This window comes from Leptonychotes weddellii, chromosome 2, assembly GCF_054177405.1.
Source record: "Leptonychotes weddellii isolate Sample4059 chromosome 2, ASM5417740v2, whole genome shotgun sequence".
In the NCBI taxonomy this organism is placed as follows: domain Eukaryota; kingdom Metazoa; phylum Chordata; class Mammalia; order Carnivora; family Phocidae; genus Leptonychotes; species Leptonychotes weddellii.
Window position 1 is genome coordinate 101619533 of NC_138370.1, and position 15644 is coordinate 101635176.

General features: G+C 36.9%; 1 protein-coding gene across 1 annotated transcript in view; it reads left to right on the forward strand.

Moving 5' to 3' along the window:
- The first annotated feature begins 2420 nt into the window (after positions 1-2420).
- CENPE (centromere protein E) overlaps positions 2421-15644 on the forward strand; it is a 41972-nt gene continuing 28748 nt past the window's right edge. Inside the window, exons 1-14 of the mRNA XM_081813131.1 lie at positions 2421-2456; positions 3183-3386; positions 5028-5186; positions 7636-7926; positions 8052-8210; positions 9214-9504; positions 10755-10997; positions 11148-11306; positions 11937-12224; positions 12368-12472; positions 12653-12796; positions 13490-13648; positions 13816-14097; positions 14874-15032. Coding sequence (XP_081669257.1) covers positions 2421-2456; positions 3183-3386; positions 5028-5186; positions 7636-7926; positions 8052-8210; positions 9214-9504; positions 10755-10997; positions 11148-11306; positions 11937-12224; positions 12368-12472; positions 12653-12796; positions 13490-13648; positions 13816-14097; positions 14874-15032 — 2679 coding nt within the window. The remainder of the gene's footprint in view (positions 2457-3182; positions 3387-5027; positions 5187-7635; positions 7927-8051; positions 8211-9213; positions 9505-10754; positions 10998-11147; positions 11307-11936; positions 12225-12367; positions 12473-12652; positions 12797-13489; positions 13649-13815; positions 14098-14873; positions 15033-15644) is intronic.

Below are 15644 nucleotides of genomic sequence, written 5' to 3' on the forward strand. Positions count from 1 at the left end.
ATACGATGAAGGGATGGAATACGACTGTAAAGATGAAAATTATAAAAGATTTTATAAAAGGAATTGATAAAATAAGAAGCTGGTTGAAAAAAGAAAGAAGAGGATTTAAAAAAAAAAAAAGGGAGAGAATGTGATCAGGCAGGAGACTAGAACAAAGCCATACACTAGAATTAGGGTATATTTTGATCTGTTAGAAGAAACTGTATCCCAAAATTTTAAAGAGAGAACAACTTATATATATATATACCAAAAATAAGGGTAACTACTATGAAGGGATAGAATATGACCTTAAAAATGAAAAATAAAAAAGATTTTTTAAAAAAAGGGATTGATAAGATGTTGGTTTAAAAAGGGAAACAGAAAAATTCAAAAAAAAAAAACAGTTAAAGAAAAAAATCAACTTTGAAAGACTAAAGAATCATGGGAAAAAAGCCATGAATTCTATGTGCAGTATTCGCCTAGCGCTGGAGTTCTGCCATTCTCATTGATCGGTAAACTTGGTCTTGGCTGGCTGTTCTTGCTGATCTTCTGGGGGAGGGGCCTGTTGCCGTGGTTCCCAAATGTCTTTGCCAGAGGCGGCCCGCCCCACCCCTGCCCGGTCCAGGCTAAGTAATCTGCTGGGGTTTGCTCTTGGGAGCTTTTGTTCCTTGTGAGCTTTCCATACAGCTTTGGAGGATGAGAGTGAAAATGAGGCCTCCCAATCTCCGCCCCAGAGGAGCCGAGAATTCGGGGCCCCACTCCTCAGTGCGCCCCCAGAGAAAAGCAGTCAATCACTCCCGTCTCCCCGGTCTCTGGTCACACTCTGTGCTCACCCAGCCTGTGACCAAGTGTTTCTGTCTCTGGCACCCGACCCCATCTGGAGTCTCCAAACCTAGCAGATCCCTGTGGTGCGCTCCCACGCCACTCCTCCCGGGGGAGGCAGGGGAGTCTCCCCGGATCTGCCGCTTGTTGGGTCCTGCTGGAGGAGCAGTGGCCCAGCTGTGCTGCAGATCATGGTTTATGGCAACCCTGAGCTGAAAGCCCGCGCCTTGGCTCTGTCTCTGCAACCAGCTTCCCCGCTCTGATACCTGGGAGCTCTGCCACACTCTGGCACCCCCGGTCTTCCTGTGACTCCGAGGGTCCTGAGATCACACTGTCCCAGCGAGGGTTCCACCCCTTGCTTAGCCACTGGAGCAACGTCCCTCAGCAGAGCCAACTTCTAGAAGTTCTGATTTTGTGCCCTGCTGCTCTATCACTTGCCAGAAGCGGCTGACGGAGGCCCCCTCCCCCTCCATCTATCCTCCCAAATATCGCCTCAGATTCACTTCTCCACACGACCTACCTTCCAGAAAGTGGTCACTTTTCTGTTCAGAGAGTTGTTGCTATTCTTTCCTTAGATCTCCTGTTGAGTTCGTAGGTGTTCAGAATGGTTTGATCCCTATCCAGCTGAATTCCTGCGACCAGACGAAATCCAGGTCTCCTACTCCTCCGCCATCTTGCTCCTCCCCCTCAGAGTGCCCACTTTAAATCCTGCTTGATGTTTCTCTCTCTAGAAATGCAGTTTCTCTAGTGTGTCTCAACACAAATTTTAAACAATGATTAGTAAACCTATCTCATATAAAGGACACAATTCTTTTATTTAATAATAAGATATGTTAGATATTGTTCATGGTAGCTGAAATGCTTTCTAGGCTGGGTTCATTTCTGAAATGTCCCTTGGGTATTCTCACATACCTTGTCTCAGCCTGCTTTGTCTTTGTGTACATTCCTATGTTTAGGAGCACAGATACGAGATTCTGAACTATAGTATCTGACAAACTAGTCCCAATGACTATCTGTTCCTTACCTTAAGTTCTCATGTAGTTAGCTATGTGTTTGCCATTGTCAGAAACTCATGCATACTGCCAACAGTAAGAGAATAGTTAAAGTATGGTTTGTCCAAACCCACTCTAGAGAATTGAGCAACTACTAAAAATTATAAGTTGAAGATTATGTAACAGCATGGGAAAATGCATGTGATCCAAATGGAAAAGAGCAAAACTGAATTCTGTATATATTAATCTTAATTACTGTGTTCAAGAAAAATTTTTTCAAGAACAGACTCTGAAAGGAAATAGTCTAGAATTCTAGTAGTGGGTTGTGTGAAGCTGGTGACATTGGATGGTTTTTTTTTCTCTATTTTTCAATTTTTTTCTAATGTAATTGTAGATTATTATTAAAACTTTTTTTAAAGCTTTATTTATTTGAGAGAGAGAGCAGGGGGAGGGGCAGAGGGAGAGGAAAAGAGAATCTCAAGCTGACTCCCCACTGAACACAGTGCCTGACACAGAGCTAGATCTCACAACCCTGAGATCATAACCCAAGCCAAAATCAAGAGTCAGATGCTTAACTGACTATTATTATCCCTATTATTAAAACTTTTTAAAACATATATAGCCATTATGGAGCTGTATTTCCTGGATGTGTATGGTCACATAGTGAGTGATACCCTAATTTCATACCAATGATTGTAATGTTAGTCTTTGTCTCACTTTCTTAAGGAGTACACATGTTAGGGTACCTTTGCTTAAGACTTGTTTATGGATAAATGAATTTATATAACATGCTTTTCTTAAGCAGTGTATAAAAAGTATATATTTTTAAAAGGTGGATTATACTACTCTAATATGAAATCTATTTTTATCAAAGTTATTTTGCCCTCTCGTATGATAAAACTCCAACCTTTTGTGAATATGACTGCTTCTGAAAGTAATGATTTGTTGGGAGTGGGGGATAGAGAATCATTTCCAGCTTTTGATGGAAAGGAAGTGATGGAGTTCAAGGTGGCTTATTCTTTCATAAAATTAGGTTGACCCATCATCATACATGAAGATAATTGTTAATTAGCTACAGCTGTCCAGGTAGTTCTTATCCATGAACAAGAGTATGCTGAAGGGCACAAACTCTGGAGCCAGACCTCTTGGCTTCAAAACCTGAGTGACCTTGGGCAAGTGACCTATCATCCTCTCTCGGATACAATTTCCTCATCTGTCAAATGGAAATAATACTAGTACCTATCTCATAAGGTTAGAGTGAAGATTAAATGTGTCAATATATGAAAATAGTGCCTGGTAAATAATAAGTAATGTAAGTTTTGGCAATTTTTATTATTATTAAAATTGTTATTAACTGAGAAATTCTTCTTTAATCTATTTATATTTTAGATGGTTGACACAGATAAAAAACAGAATTTGAAAGCCAAAAATACTCAAACACTGATTGCGAATGTTGAAGATAATGAGCTAACTGAGCAACAGAGAAAGATATTTTCTTTAATACAGGAGAAAAATGAACTGCAACAAATGTTAGAGAGTATTACAGCAGAAAAGGAACAATTACAGACTGACCTAAGGGAAAATATTGAAATGGTAGGATTTAGCACTGTATACTTAGCAGGATGTTTTTGTCTTCTATGTTCTGGATTTTTACAACTATACTGAGGCATAATTTACATGTGAGAAATGTATCTGTTACAAGTGTATAGTCTGATGACTTTTGACAAACATCTCTACTTGTATACCCTCCACCCCAGTCAAGATATAGAACATTTGCCTCACCCTACAGAGTTCTCTTGTGCCTTGACCCAGTCAGTTCTAATCTCACTCTCTACTCCATATAATCACTGTCCTAATGGTTTTTAAGCATAGGTCACTTTGTCTCTTCTAGAACTCCATACAAATAGAATCATACAGCATGTACTTTTTTGTACCTTACTTTTTTACATTCCTCTTTATTGCTGGGTAGTGTTCCATGTATGAATAGGCCACAAGTTGTTTTGCCTTTCTCCTGTTGATGGAAACTTGAGTTCTCTCCAGTGTTTGGCGATTTTGAGTGAAGCTGCTGTAAACATTCTTACACAAAACTTTTTATGAACATTTTTTTTTTTTTAATTTCTCTGGGGTATCTAAATGGAATAGCAGGGTCATAGCAAATTACTAGACTGATTTCCAAAGTAGTTGTACCATTTTACATTCCCATAAGCAAATTAAGAGAATTCTGATGGCTCCACATCCTCACCAATGCTTCCTATTATTGGTGTTTTCAATTTTAGCCATCCTATTGGGTATGTACCTCATTGTTTTCATTTGCCTTTCCTTAATGATTAAGGATATTGATCATCTTTTCATATGCTTATTGGCCATTGCATATCTTTCTATAAATCATCTGTTCTCTCAGTGATGTGTTGCAGATTTTAGTGTACAGGTTTTGTCCATATTTTGTTAAATTTGTTCCTAAATGTTTCTCTTTTATTTATTCTGTTATAATTTTTAAACTTCATTTTTAATTATTTGTTGTTAATGTTTGCCATATTGTCAAATCTACTTTAGTCTTTGTTACTGTATTTGGAACAATATAATATGTATAGATTGAAATTCACATTTTTAGAAGTTTGCTGTGGATTTCAGGAGAACCTGACCTTTTGTGTAATTTTCCATATTTCTTGGGATTGTCTGTTTAGTCAAAAGAGCTAAGTTTAAATAAGAATACAGATAAAAGTCATAGTCTGTTCTTGGTCTCATATTTGCAATGTTTTTATGGTCATGATACTTGAGAATGTCACTGTTTAAGCTTATAACTAGGGTTAGCCCGAGTCATGCTAGCAAAGGATGGCTGCCATTTTGAGCTTGCTGTTAACTGGTGCCCTAAATCATAACCATTCTAGCATATGAAAAGCCCATAACTATAGTCTTGTCATCAGTCCATGAAAGCTTAGAAACAGTCTCCTTTGGCTTAAGGGTAGAAAATGGGCAAACCTCTCAAGACAGAATACCAAATCCAGTTCTAATTTTCATGATAGGAATATAAGTGGAGCAATAAAAAAACAGCATAAAAAGCAGATGCTTGGCATCTATATGATTAAATTAAAGACTTTTTTTTTTAAGGTAGTCTTTTCCAATAGAATTTGCCATGATTTCTTCATTTTTAGGCTGAAGTAAATGCTGATTTTTACCTGATTTTATAAATGTAAGGTAATACTAATTTTAATCTCAACTTTTTTTTAATTCTAGACTATTGAAAACCAAGAAGAATTAAGAATTCTTGGAGATGAACTCAAAAAGCAACAAGAGATCATTGTACAAGAAAAGAACCACACCATAAAGAAAGAGGAAGAGCTTTCTAGGACCTATGAGAAATTAGCAGAAGTTGAAGAAAAGCTAAAGGAAAAGGTGAATTTTTAAAGTTACCTTCCTAGCCATGTTATATTTCCTGACTAAACTTTTTTTTTTAATACATTTTGATTGCTGTAGAGCTAAGTTCTAGAAATAGCATGTATCTCCCAAATGAACACATTTTAATGCTAATTATTTATGTGGACAGTTTCAACTCATACCTATATCTTAACCAACACTCTTTGTGAGGATTATATTACCCTAATCTTTAGATGAGAGAGAAGGCTTTGATTCATCTAAATTATCATGTAATATATTCATTCATCAGATACTTATTGGGAACTCCCCATAGCCCAGATGCTCTTCTGGGTCTTGAGATCCATTAGTCAATAACACAAAGATCCTGCCTTTATAAAGATATAGTAGTGATTCTTTAAAATGTAAGGTTTATGACTGTTACCATCTCTTAGACATTTACAGTTTCCTGACTCATTTCTTTTATGGAAGTAAGGTGGTGTTGTAATATTTGTATAAGAGCCAAGATTCTTGTAATAATTGTATTACCCAAGTAATTCTAAAATGTACCCACTGAGGTCTTTCTATTTACTCTAAGGACAGTGCCACATGCATTATAAATAATATATTGTGATTTCCATTGCGCTTCTGTGAAATGTTTTTCTCTTAATATATATTCTCTTAATTCTCCTCCCTTTCACTATAACCTAATTAAATTTACTAAAACCTGATGTCTGTTTCATACTCATCCTAAAGAAGTGAAATTAATAGGCTTATGTAAAAGTTAACGCCTTAGTATTGAGCACTGGGTATTATATAAGATTGATGAATCACTGACCTCTACCTCTGAAACTAATAATACATTATTTGTTAATAAACTGAATTGAAAAAAATAAAGAGATAGACTTATACATATTTATTAACTTTAAAAAAAGTTAATATCTCACTAAAAATAACAACTCAGGAAACAACACATGTTGGCAAGGATGCAGAGAAAGGGGAACCCTCTTACACTGTTGGTGGAAATGCAAATTGGTGCAGCCACTCTGGAAAACAGTATGGAGGTTCCTGAAAAAGTTAAAAATAGAGCTACCCTACAACCTGGCAATAAAACTACTGGGTATTTATCCAAAGGATACCAACAGTGATTCGAAGGGGCACATTCACTCCAGTGTGTATAGCAGCAATGTGCACAATAGCCACAATATGGGAAGAGCCCAGATGTCTACCGACAGATGAATGGATAGAGAAGATGTGGTATATATATATTTACAATGAAATATGACTCGGCCATCAAAAAAAATGAAATCTTACCATTTGCAATGATGTGGATGGAGCTAGAAGTTATTATGCTAAGCGAAACAAGTCAGAGAAAGACAAATACCATATGATTGCACTCACAGGTGGAATTTAAGAAACAAAACAGATGAACATAAGGGAAGGAAAGGAAAAATAAGACGAAAACAGGGAGGGAGGCAAAACATAAGAAATTCTTAACTATAGGAAACAAACTGAGGTTGCTGGAGGGGAGGTGGGTAGAGGGATGGGGTAACTGGGTGATGGGCATTGGGGAGGGCACTTGAAGTAATGAGCCCTGGGTGTTATATGCAACGGATAAATCACTAAATTCTACCCCTGAAACTAATAATACAGTATATGTTAATTAAATTGAATTTAAATAAGTTTAATTTAAAAAAAAGTTAATGCCTCAGTGTTTTTGGGGCCACCCCATAAGGACCTTATTAGAAGTAAACGTAGAGTATCCAAAAGTTTTTAAGAGATGAGGAATTATAGTTATTTGGCAACTATACCTTTAAATTTAATTAGTCTCTTTTCAAGTTTTTCTCATTTTCACTTTTCCTCCCTGATTAACCTACTGACACTGTATTAGTTTCCTAGACCCTCTGTATCAAATTACCATAAACTTGGTGGCTAAAGAACAACAGAAATTTATTGTCAGATTTCTGGATTGTAGAGGTCAAAATCAAGTTGCTGGCAATACCATACTCCTCTGAAGGCTCTAGGGAAGAATCTTGTGTCTAATAACTATCCTTGGCTCCCAGCTCTGCTTGGTGTCCTGGGCTTATAGCTCTATCACTCTTATCTCTGCCTCCGTCTTCACAGGACTTTCTCTGTGTCGCTGTGTGTCCTTTCTTGCCTCTTATAAGGACACTCTCATTGCATTTAGGGCCCACCCTAATCCAATAGGATTTCTTCTCAATCCTTAATTAATTACATGTGCAAAAACCATACTTCCAAGTAAGGTCATATTCTGAAGTTCTGAATCGACTTGAATTTTGGGTAGGACACTATTCAACCTACTACAGTCACTATGCTTAGAAGGATACTTTACTTTTAAAGCTCTTGTCTGTTTACATTGGGAGTGTAGGCAGGGCTGTGATAATGATTATTTCCGTTCAGCAAAGTACATTTTACATGAGATTTTAAGAGTATATAGGCAAAATGGTAATTAAAAATTTTATTTCTTAAGAACCAACAACTACAGGAAAAACAGCTACAACTTCTTAGTGTACAAGAAGAAAAGAATGAGATGCAGGGAAAGATGAATGAAATAGAGAATTTGAAGAATGAATTAAGGAACCAAGAATTAACATTAGAACGTATAGAAATGGAGAGGCTAGAGTTGGCTCAGAAGCTCCATGAAAATTATGAGGAAATGAAATCCATAACCAAAGAAAGAAATGATCTAAAGGAATTACAGGAATCATTTGAAATAGAGAGAGAGAAGCTTAAAGGATACATAAAAGAAATCGAAGTTAGAGTAAGTTATTACCCTTTTCTTTCATCTATTAAATGTTTCTTTAAAACAGAGCCAATTGGAAAAGGGGGAGGTAATGTTAGGATGATGTGGTTATAATATTCTTTAAATTCCACTTGCTAATAAAGGGTCTAGAAACAAAAGAAGAACTAAAAATTACTCGCGTTCATCTTAAAGAACAAGAAGAAACTATTGATGAACTAAGAAAAAACATTTCTGAGAAGACAGCTCAAATAATAAATATTCAGAAGGACTTAGAAAAATCCAATATTGAATTACAAGAAAAGGTTTGTCTCTTCTCTCCTTTGTCCCTTCTTCTTTTCTTTTTTATTTCAAAGAAAGATGAGTAATAAGTAGTCACTGTGTTAATAGTTCATTCATTTATTGGATACTATTTGTTGAGTCTGTAATGTGGCAGGCAGAGTCCTGGGTTATAGAAATAAAATGGGAACAAGGTGAACAAAATTTACATGATCATAGAGCTTACTCTAGTGGAAAGAGGTAACTGGTAAATAAGCAAACAAATGAATAAGATAATTTGAGATAATGGCAAGTGCTATAGAGAAAATGAAACATTGGGATAACTGAACCAACCTGTGTTAAAGGCCACTGTGCAAGCCATTGAAACTAGATATGATTAAGACATTGTTCTCTCCCCCCGAGTATGGACATATAAAATAATCCCTCAATTCCAGTAGGAAAAATGCAGAAATATGATATGCAGAGTTACATGGAACCACTAATGACCATAGGAAAGGGGAATCAATCTGTAAACATAAAAAAATTGAGACGTAGCATTGGCGCTCATCTGAGAATTAGGGACCATTCGTTTATTGAGATATAATCTGCTCAATGATGATTTTTCTCCTTGGCATTTGGGAACTAGTATAGAAATGAAGAAGTGTGCAACTGACTAAATTAACAGTGTGTTAGTCAAGTATAAGAATTGATTCACTTTGGATGTAAGCTGGAGCAAAAGACAATTATGGCAGAATATGACCGGCAGAATATGACCAGCAGAAAAGTCATGAATAGCTTTGGTAGGAATCAAGAGAAAATGAATAAATTGGAGTTCATGATCCACAGTAGGCTGTGGGTTCAGGATCACTTTTATTTCTGTGGATAATATCCTCATCTTTTCCCTTTAAAAAGTTATGATAATACAGCAGCAACTCTTTCTGCCCATGGGTCCTGTCCCCATGCTTTAATAAAATCACCTTTTGGCACACAAAAAAAATTTATGGTAATAATCTCCAGATAGTAACCTTGGTATTTTATGCATATCACAAGATCCCAGTGCTTCATGAGGAACAGGAGCTAGTGCCTAATGTGAAAGAAGTCAGTGATACTCAGGGAACAATGGATGAAGTGGAGCTATTGGAAAAGCAATCCAAAACCAAGGATTCAGTGACACTGGCACGCATAGAAATAGAAAGGCTCGAGTTGACTGAAAAACTTCCAGAAAGTCATAAAGAAACAAAATCTCTAACTGAGGAAAGAGACAAGCTTCAGACAATACAAGAAGCAGTTCAGGTTGGACAAGACCAGCTGCAAGAAGACATTAGAGAAACGTCGGCTGAAGTAAGTTTCATCCTTTCCTTCCATTTAATAAGTGTTTTATAAGAAGTCTTTGGAAAAGGAAGCACTTGTGTTGTAGTTATAATGTTACTATCATGTTTTCTTTAAATGTCTCTTAATTATGAAGTGATTGGAAACAGAACTAAAAATATAAATACTAAAAACTGTTGAAATTGAGAGAAATGCTTCAGAGAAGACAGTGGTCTTCTTAAATATTTAAAAATGATTTAGAAAAAGCAATGCTAAAGTACAGGAAGGGATAAAGCCAGAAAAACCATTTTCTTTCCTTCTTTAAATCTATTCCTATAGCATCTCATAAGGCACTTCCTCAGTACCTGAGACTGAAATCTGAGAATCACCTTTCCCCAGTATCCTTTCCTCCCACTCACTCTATAATCCAAGCACCAAACCTTGTTGATTTTAAGAGGGGTGTGTGTGTGCGTGCACGCACACGTATGTGTGTGTGAAATCTTCCATCTTTTCTCCCCACATTGCCAACACCTTAATCCAAGCCACCGTTATTTCTGTTCCTGGCTTTCTGTGGTAGCCTCCTTATTGGTCTCCCCATATTCATTCCTCTACTTCTGTAATTCATTCCCCATTCTGAACCCAAGTAATCTTTTCTTCTTAAAACCCTTTAATAGTTTATTGCTACTCTTGAACTAAAGACTGGAATCCCTCACAGGGCCTCTGAGGCCCTGCGTCCCATTCCTTGCTGGTCTCCAGCCTTATTTCTGCTCACTCTTAGCCCTGCTCATGATGCTCCAGCATTGTGCTTCATCTCATGGCTTTCAGATGTTCTGGTCTCCCTGCCTGCATCATTTCCATATGCCCTTGCCTAACTAGTGCTCTCATCCTTCAGTTCTCAACTGAAGCTTTCCATCCCCCAGGAAGCCCTTCCTAACCACTCAGGGTAAGTTAGGTTTGCCACATACCCTGCAGGAACCCAGAACCTCTGTTTGGTAAGATTTGGCATAATGTCTATCTTTCCCTCTAAAGTGCAAGTCTCAGGAGGGCAAAGATCATGTAAGTCTCATTTACTATTGTATCTCCAGCCTCTAATAGGACAGTAACAACACAATGAACCCTCAGGAAATAAATGTTCAATACCTGAGTAATGACGAGTGGGAGATTGGAAAGAGTGCTCTGTAATGAGCCACTGAATCCTGACTTAATCGTTTTAGAAAATGTCCTGATTTCTTTTCCCCTAGAATAATATAAAGGATCTTTGGCTGTCAACTCTATTGTTTTAGGAGTCTCTTAAGATCCAGGAGCCTCAAGATCAACAAGATCAGACCCTCAATGTGAAAGAAAAGGACGATGAGGCTGAGGAAATCCTGAGCAAGCTGGAGCAACTGCAGGAGCCGCTCGAAGCCGGAGAGGCAGCACTGCCACGAGTGGGCATGGAAAGGCTCAAGGTGGCTGAGAGGCTGCGAGAAGTTCCTCAGTCTGAAACTCACCAACTCAAAGAGAGCTTGAGAGAAATGACAGCTAGGGTAGGTTTCATCCTTGCCCCGTGTGCTTTTTTTATTATTATTTTATAAGCAGGTATTTTTGTAAAAATTAAATCTTCAGGAAAAGGAGTTAGAGTATAATGGTTATAATGTTTCTATAAATTTCTCAACAATTTCCTCTAATAATTAAAGCACCTGGAAACCGAAGAGGAACTGAAAGTTGCTCGTTGTCACCTGAAAGAACAGGAGGAAACTATTGATAAGCTGAGAGTGAATCTTTCAGAGAGGGAAACTGAACTCTCCAGCCTTCGAAAGGAATTAGAAACAACCAATGATGAATTACAGAAAAAGGTAAATTGGGGGTGAAGGACATGTAGGAGAAAACCTGAGGGAGCGGGGTGCCTGGGTGGCTCAGTGGGTTAAGCGTCTGCCTTCGGCTCAGGTCATGATCCCAGGGTCCTGGGATCGAGCCCCGCATCGGGCTCCCTGCTTGGTGGGAAGCCTGCTTCTCCCTCTCCCACTACCCCCTGCTTGTGTTGTCTCTCTCCCTGTCTCTCTCTGTGTCAAAAAAATAAATAAAATCTTTAAAAAAAAAAAAAAAACCTGAGGGAGCTAGCTAACTGAACTACAGAAACTAATTTTGCATACTAGATTGTTATGCAGAACATCCTGGGTGTTTTTCCTTTAAAAACAAAAACAGATCAGTTGGTTAAGCATCTGCCTTCAACTCAGGTCATGATCTCAGTGTCCTGGGATCAAGCTCCACGCTCAGTGGGAAGCCTGCTTCTCCCTTTCCCTCTACCCTTCCCCCCACCCCCATCCTCTTGCTATCTCTTTCTCTCTGTCAAATAAAATCTCTAAAAAAACAAAAAACAAAACAAAAAAACAGATCTATATATATATATACACACATACACATATATAAACACACACATTTTACGTGTATGTATATTTTGGCTGTTAACTTATTATTATTTTAAGATCCAAGAGCGTCATGAGAAACACGAACAATTTATTAGCACCAAAGAAATCATTGAGACTCAGGAAAAAATGAGTGAACTGGAGCAATTAAAGGAGCAACTCAAAGTCAAAGATTCATCATTACAAAATATAGAAAGTGAGAGGCTCAAGTTGACCGAGAAACTTCAGGAAAGTCAAGACAAAATAAAAATTATAATGAAGGAAAGAGATGAGCTGAAAAGGGTGCAGGAAGTTCTTCAAATGGAGAGAGACCAACTCAAAGAAAACATTAAAGAAAGTGTAGCTGAAGTAAGTTTCCTTCTTCTAATTTTTTTTAGCTACAAAAATAATGTTAAGGTAGTTAAATTCACTGTTGTTTTATTAATTTTTATCCAATCAGAAAGGGACTGAAAATCAAACAGGAACTAAAAACTACTTATGTTCTTTTGAAGGAGCACCAACAAACCATTAGTACAAGGAATATTTCAAAGAAGACAGACCAAGAAGCAAATATTGAGAGAGATGCAGAAAACTCAGATGCTGAATCACAAGAAAAGGTAGGTCTTATTTTGTTAAGTTGGAAAATGACATCTGATTATTGTGTTGCTCATTTCCCTGTGGAAGAAAATAGTATATACATTAGATAAAATGTAAAGATGACTGACTTAATTTAGAAACAATTCCTCTTTTTCCTACAAATTTCTGCCTTTGTCCTAACTTGTTTTATTTTTTCTCAGATTCAAGAACTTCAGGAAGAAGAATATCAGCTTCTTAAGATGAAAGCTGTCAGTGAGACTCAGGAAAAAATATGTGACATGGAATACTTCAGGAACCAGTTTGAGGCCCAAAAGTCAACTTTGAAAAATAAAGAAATGGAGAATGTGAGGTTAACTCAGAGACTTCACAAAAACCCTGAAGAAATGAGATCTGTTACAAAAGAAAGAGATGATCTTAGGAGTGTAGAGGAGACTCTCAAAGTACAGAGAGACCAGCTCGAGGAAAACCTGAAAGAAACTGTAATTAGAGTGAATTACCCTCTTTCCCCCATCCAGTAAACATGACATTGTGTCCTAAAAGAACCATGGGCTATCAATAGGATTGGTGGGAGTGTAAAATTGCTCCAACCTTGAGGAAGTTTGGAGGGGGAATATTTGGTACTATCTTTCAAATATTTCAATAAGTTTATTCATTGAGCCCAAAAGTCCAGTCTTAGCTGTACATCCTGTACACATTAACACAATTGTGCAAAGCAAACAAAAAAATAGGGAAAATGCTAAATGTCCATTAGCAGGGGACTGGTTAATTAAGTGCTGCACATTCAGACCATAGAATACTAGGCCACCAGTAAAGAAGGATGTAGTGCCATGGTGCTGATTTGGAAGTATCCTATTAGGAAAGGGGGTAAGTTGTGGAGTAACATATCTAGCATGTATTGACATTTAAGACAAACTTAGAGGATGAGGTCTAACGGGGGCAGGGGCATAATTACCTCTTACCCTCTCTCTGCCTTTCTACACACAGTTTGAATTTTGTCACTCTGAATATATCATTTTCCTTTTTCTAATTATAAATAGGAGCTGGAAAAACAAGAGGAACTAAGAATTGCTTACATGCATGTGAAAGAGCACCAGGAAACTATTGATAAACTCAAGGGCCTTGTTTCTGAGAAGACAGATGAAATATCAAATATGCAAATGGATTTAGAAAACTCAAATGCTATCTTAAAAGCACAGGTATTTTTTTTATTTGCGAGTTTGAATTAGGTCTTTTGTGTAATGAAACAGGATATGAATTAGCCTGAAATTGAAGACAAAGATTTGCCTACTTAATTTTGAAAGTATTATTTAGCATTTTTTTCAATATTTATCTATATCTTAATTTGTTGTATGATTATCTCAAGATCCAAGAACATCAGGAGAAAGAACATCAACTTCTGAAGGTAAAAAATGATCTCAGAGAAAGTATGTATCAAACAGAGCAATTGAAGAAGCAATTAGAGGCCCAGAATTCAACCCTGGAAAGTGTAGAAACTGAGAAGTTAAAGTTGAGTCAGAAACTTCATGAAAACCTTGAAGAAATAAAATGTGTTACTGAGGAAAGAGATGGCCTCAGAAGCGCAGAGGGAACCCTTAGGATGGAGAGAGACCAGCTCAGGGAAAGCCTCAGAGAAAAAGAAGCTAAAGTAAGTCACTTCCTATACTAGTGAGTAAACGTGATGTTTTCCTGACAGCAGTGAGCCATTCTTTGACATAAGTGGCAGTGTTGGTGTGAGTGAACTGATACAGACTTTCAGGCAGGTAATTTGATATTGTTCTAAAAATGTCAAATTCTGTAACCAGTATTTTTTTTGTAGACTTCATCCAACATGTATATTTATATACGTACACAAACACACATACACCACAAGGTTGTTCATTGTAACAATTTGTAATAAAAAGTGGGAAACAATCTAAATGTCCATGAGAAGGAAACTGGGTAAATATGAGCGATACATCAGAATACTATACAACACATAGAGAGAAAGAAGAAAGAAAGAAAGAAGGGAGGGAGGGAGGGAGGAAGGAAGGAAAGAAAGAAAAAGAAAGAAAGAAAGAGAAAGAGAAAGAGAGAGAAAGAAAAGAAAGAAAGAAGAGAGAGAAAGGAGAGAAAGAGAAAGAAAAGAAGAAATAGATTTGAATGTCCTAATTTGGAAGCCCAAATCACTCTTAGAAGAAAAAGCAAGCTGTAGAATAGTATATGGATCATGTGTTTGCCTCTCAAAGGTAGGAGTAGGTTGTAGGGAGGTGAGGACAGGGAAAGGGAGGCAGGGAAAGCTTATAACTTCCTAACAACAAAGATGTAGAATAAGAAGTAATAGTTTTATTATTTATCCTAAGGAAATAAATCACTTTCAGAAAAAAAAAATACTAGTTAATATTAAGCTGTGTCACCATTCTTAAAATTTCTCTAATGATAAAGGAGCTGGAAAAACAAGAGGAACTAAGAATTGCTTACATGCATGTGAAAGAGCACCAGGAAACTATTGATAAACTCAGAGGCCTTGTTTCTGAGAAGACAGATGAAATATCAAATATGCAGATGGATTTAGAAAATTCAAACGCTAAATTACAAGAAAAGGTATGGAGAATATGCTTGGTTTGGATATTTGATTTATTTGTGTGTAAGCTCCTTTGGGGATGTAAAATGGTTTAGCCACATTGGAAAACATCTTGGCAGTTTTACTAGTGCTGAACATACACCTGCCTGTGGCTCAGCATTTCTGTTCCTTGAGTATGTACCTAAGAGGAAAAAATGCATACTTCCACATAAAGTTATGTACAAGAATGCTCATAACAGTTCTATAATCATAACAGCAAAAAATGGAAAACAAGTAAAATGTCTATCTATAGGAGAATGGATAAATACATTGTGATTTATAAGTTCAAAAACAGGCAAGACTCATCTAGGATGAAAAAGTTCAGAATAGTGTTTAGCTCTAGGAGGGGGGGCATACAGGAACATTGGGGGTGCTAGACATGTTTTAAATTTTAGTCTGGGTTATAATTATATAGATGTATATCTACATCAAGAATAATTAAGCTATACACTTAAGATTAATGTACTTATATATGTTATACCCCAAAAGAAAATAAATTTTGTGTGAAATTTTGCAGAATATTAATGAGCAACATAGGAAGACTGTTGTCTTAATCAATTTAGAAACTATCCTTCCCTTAAAAACTGTCTTAT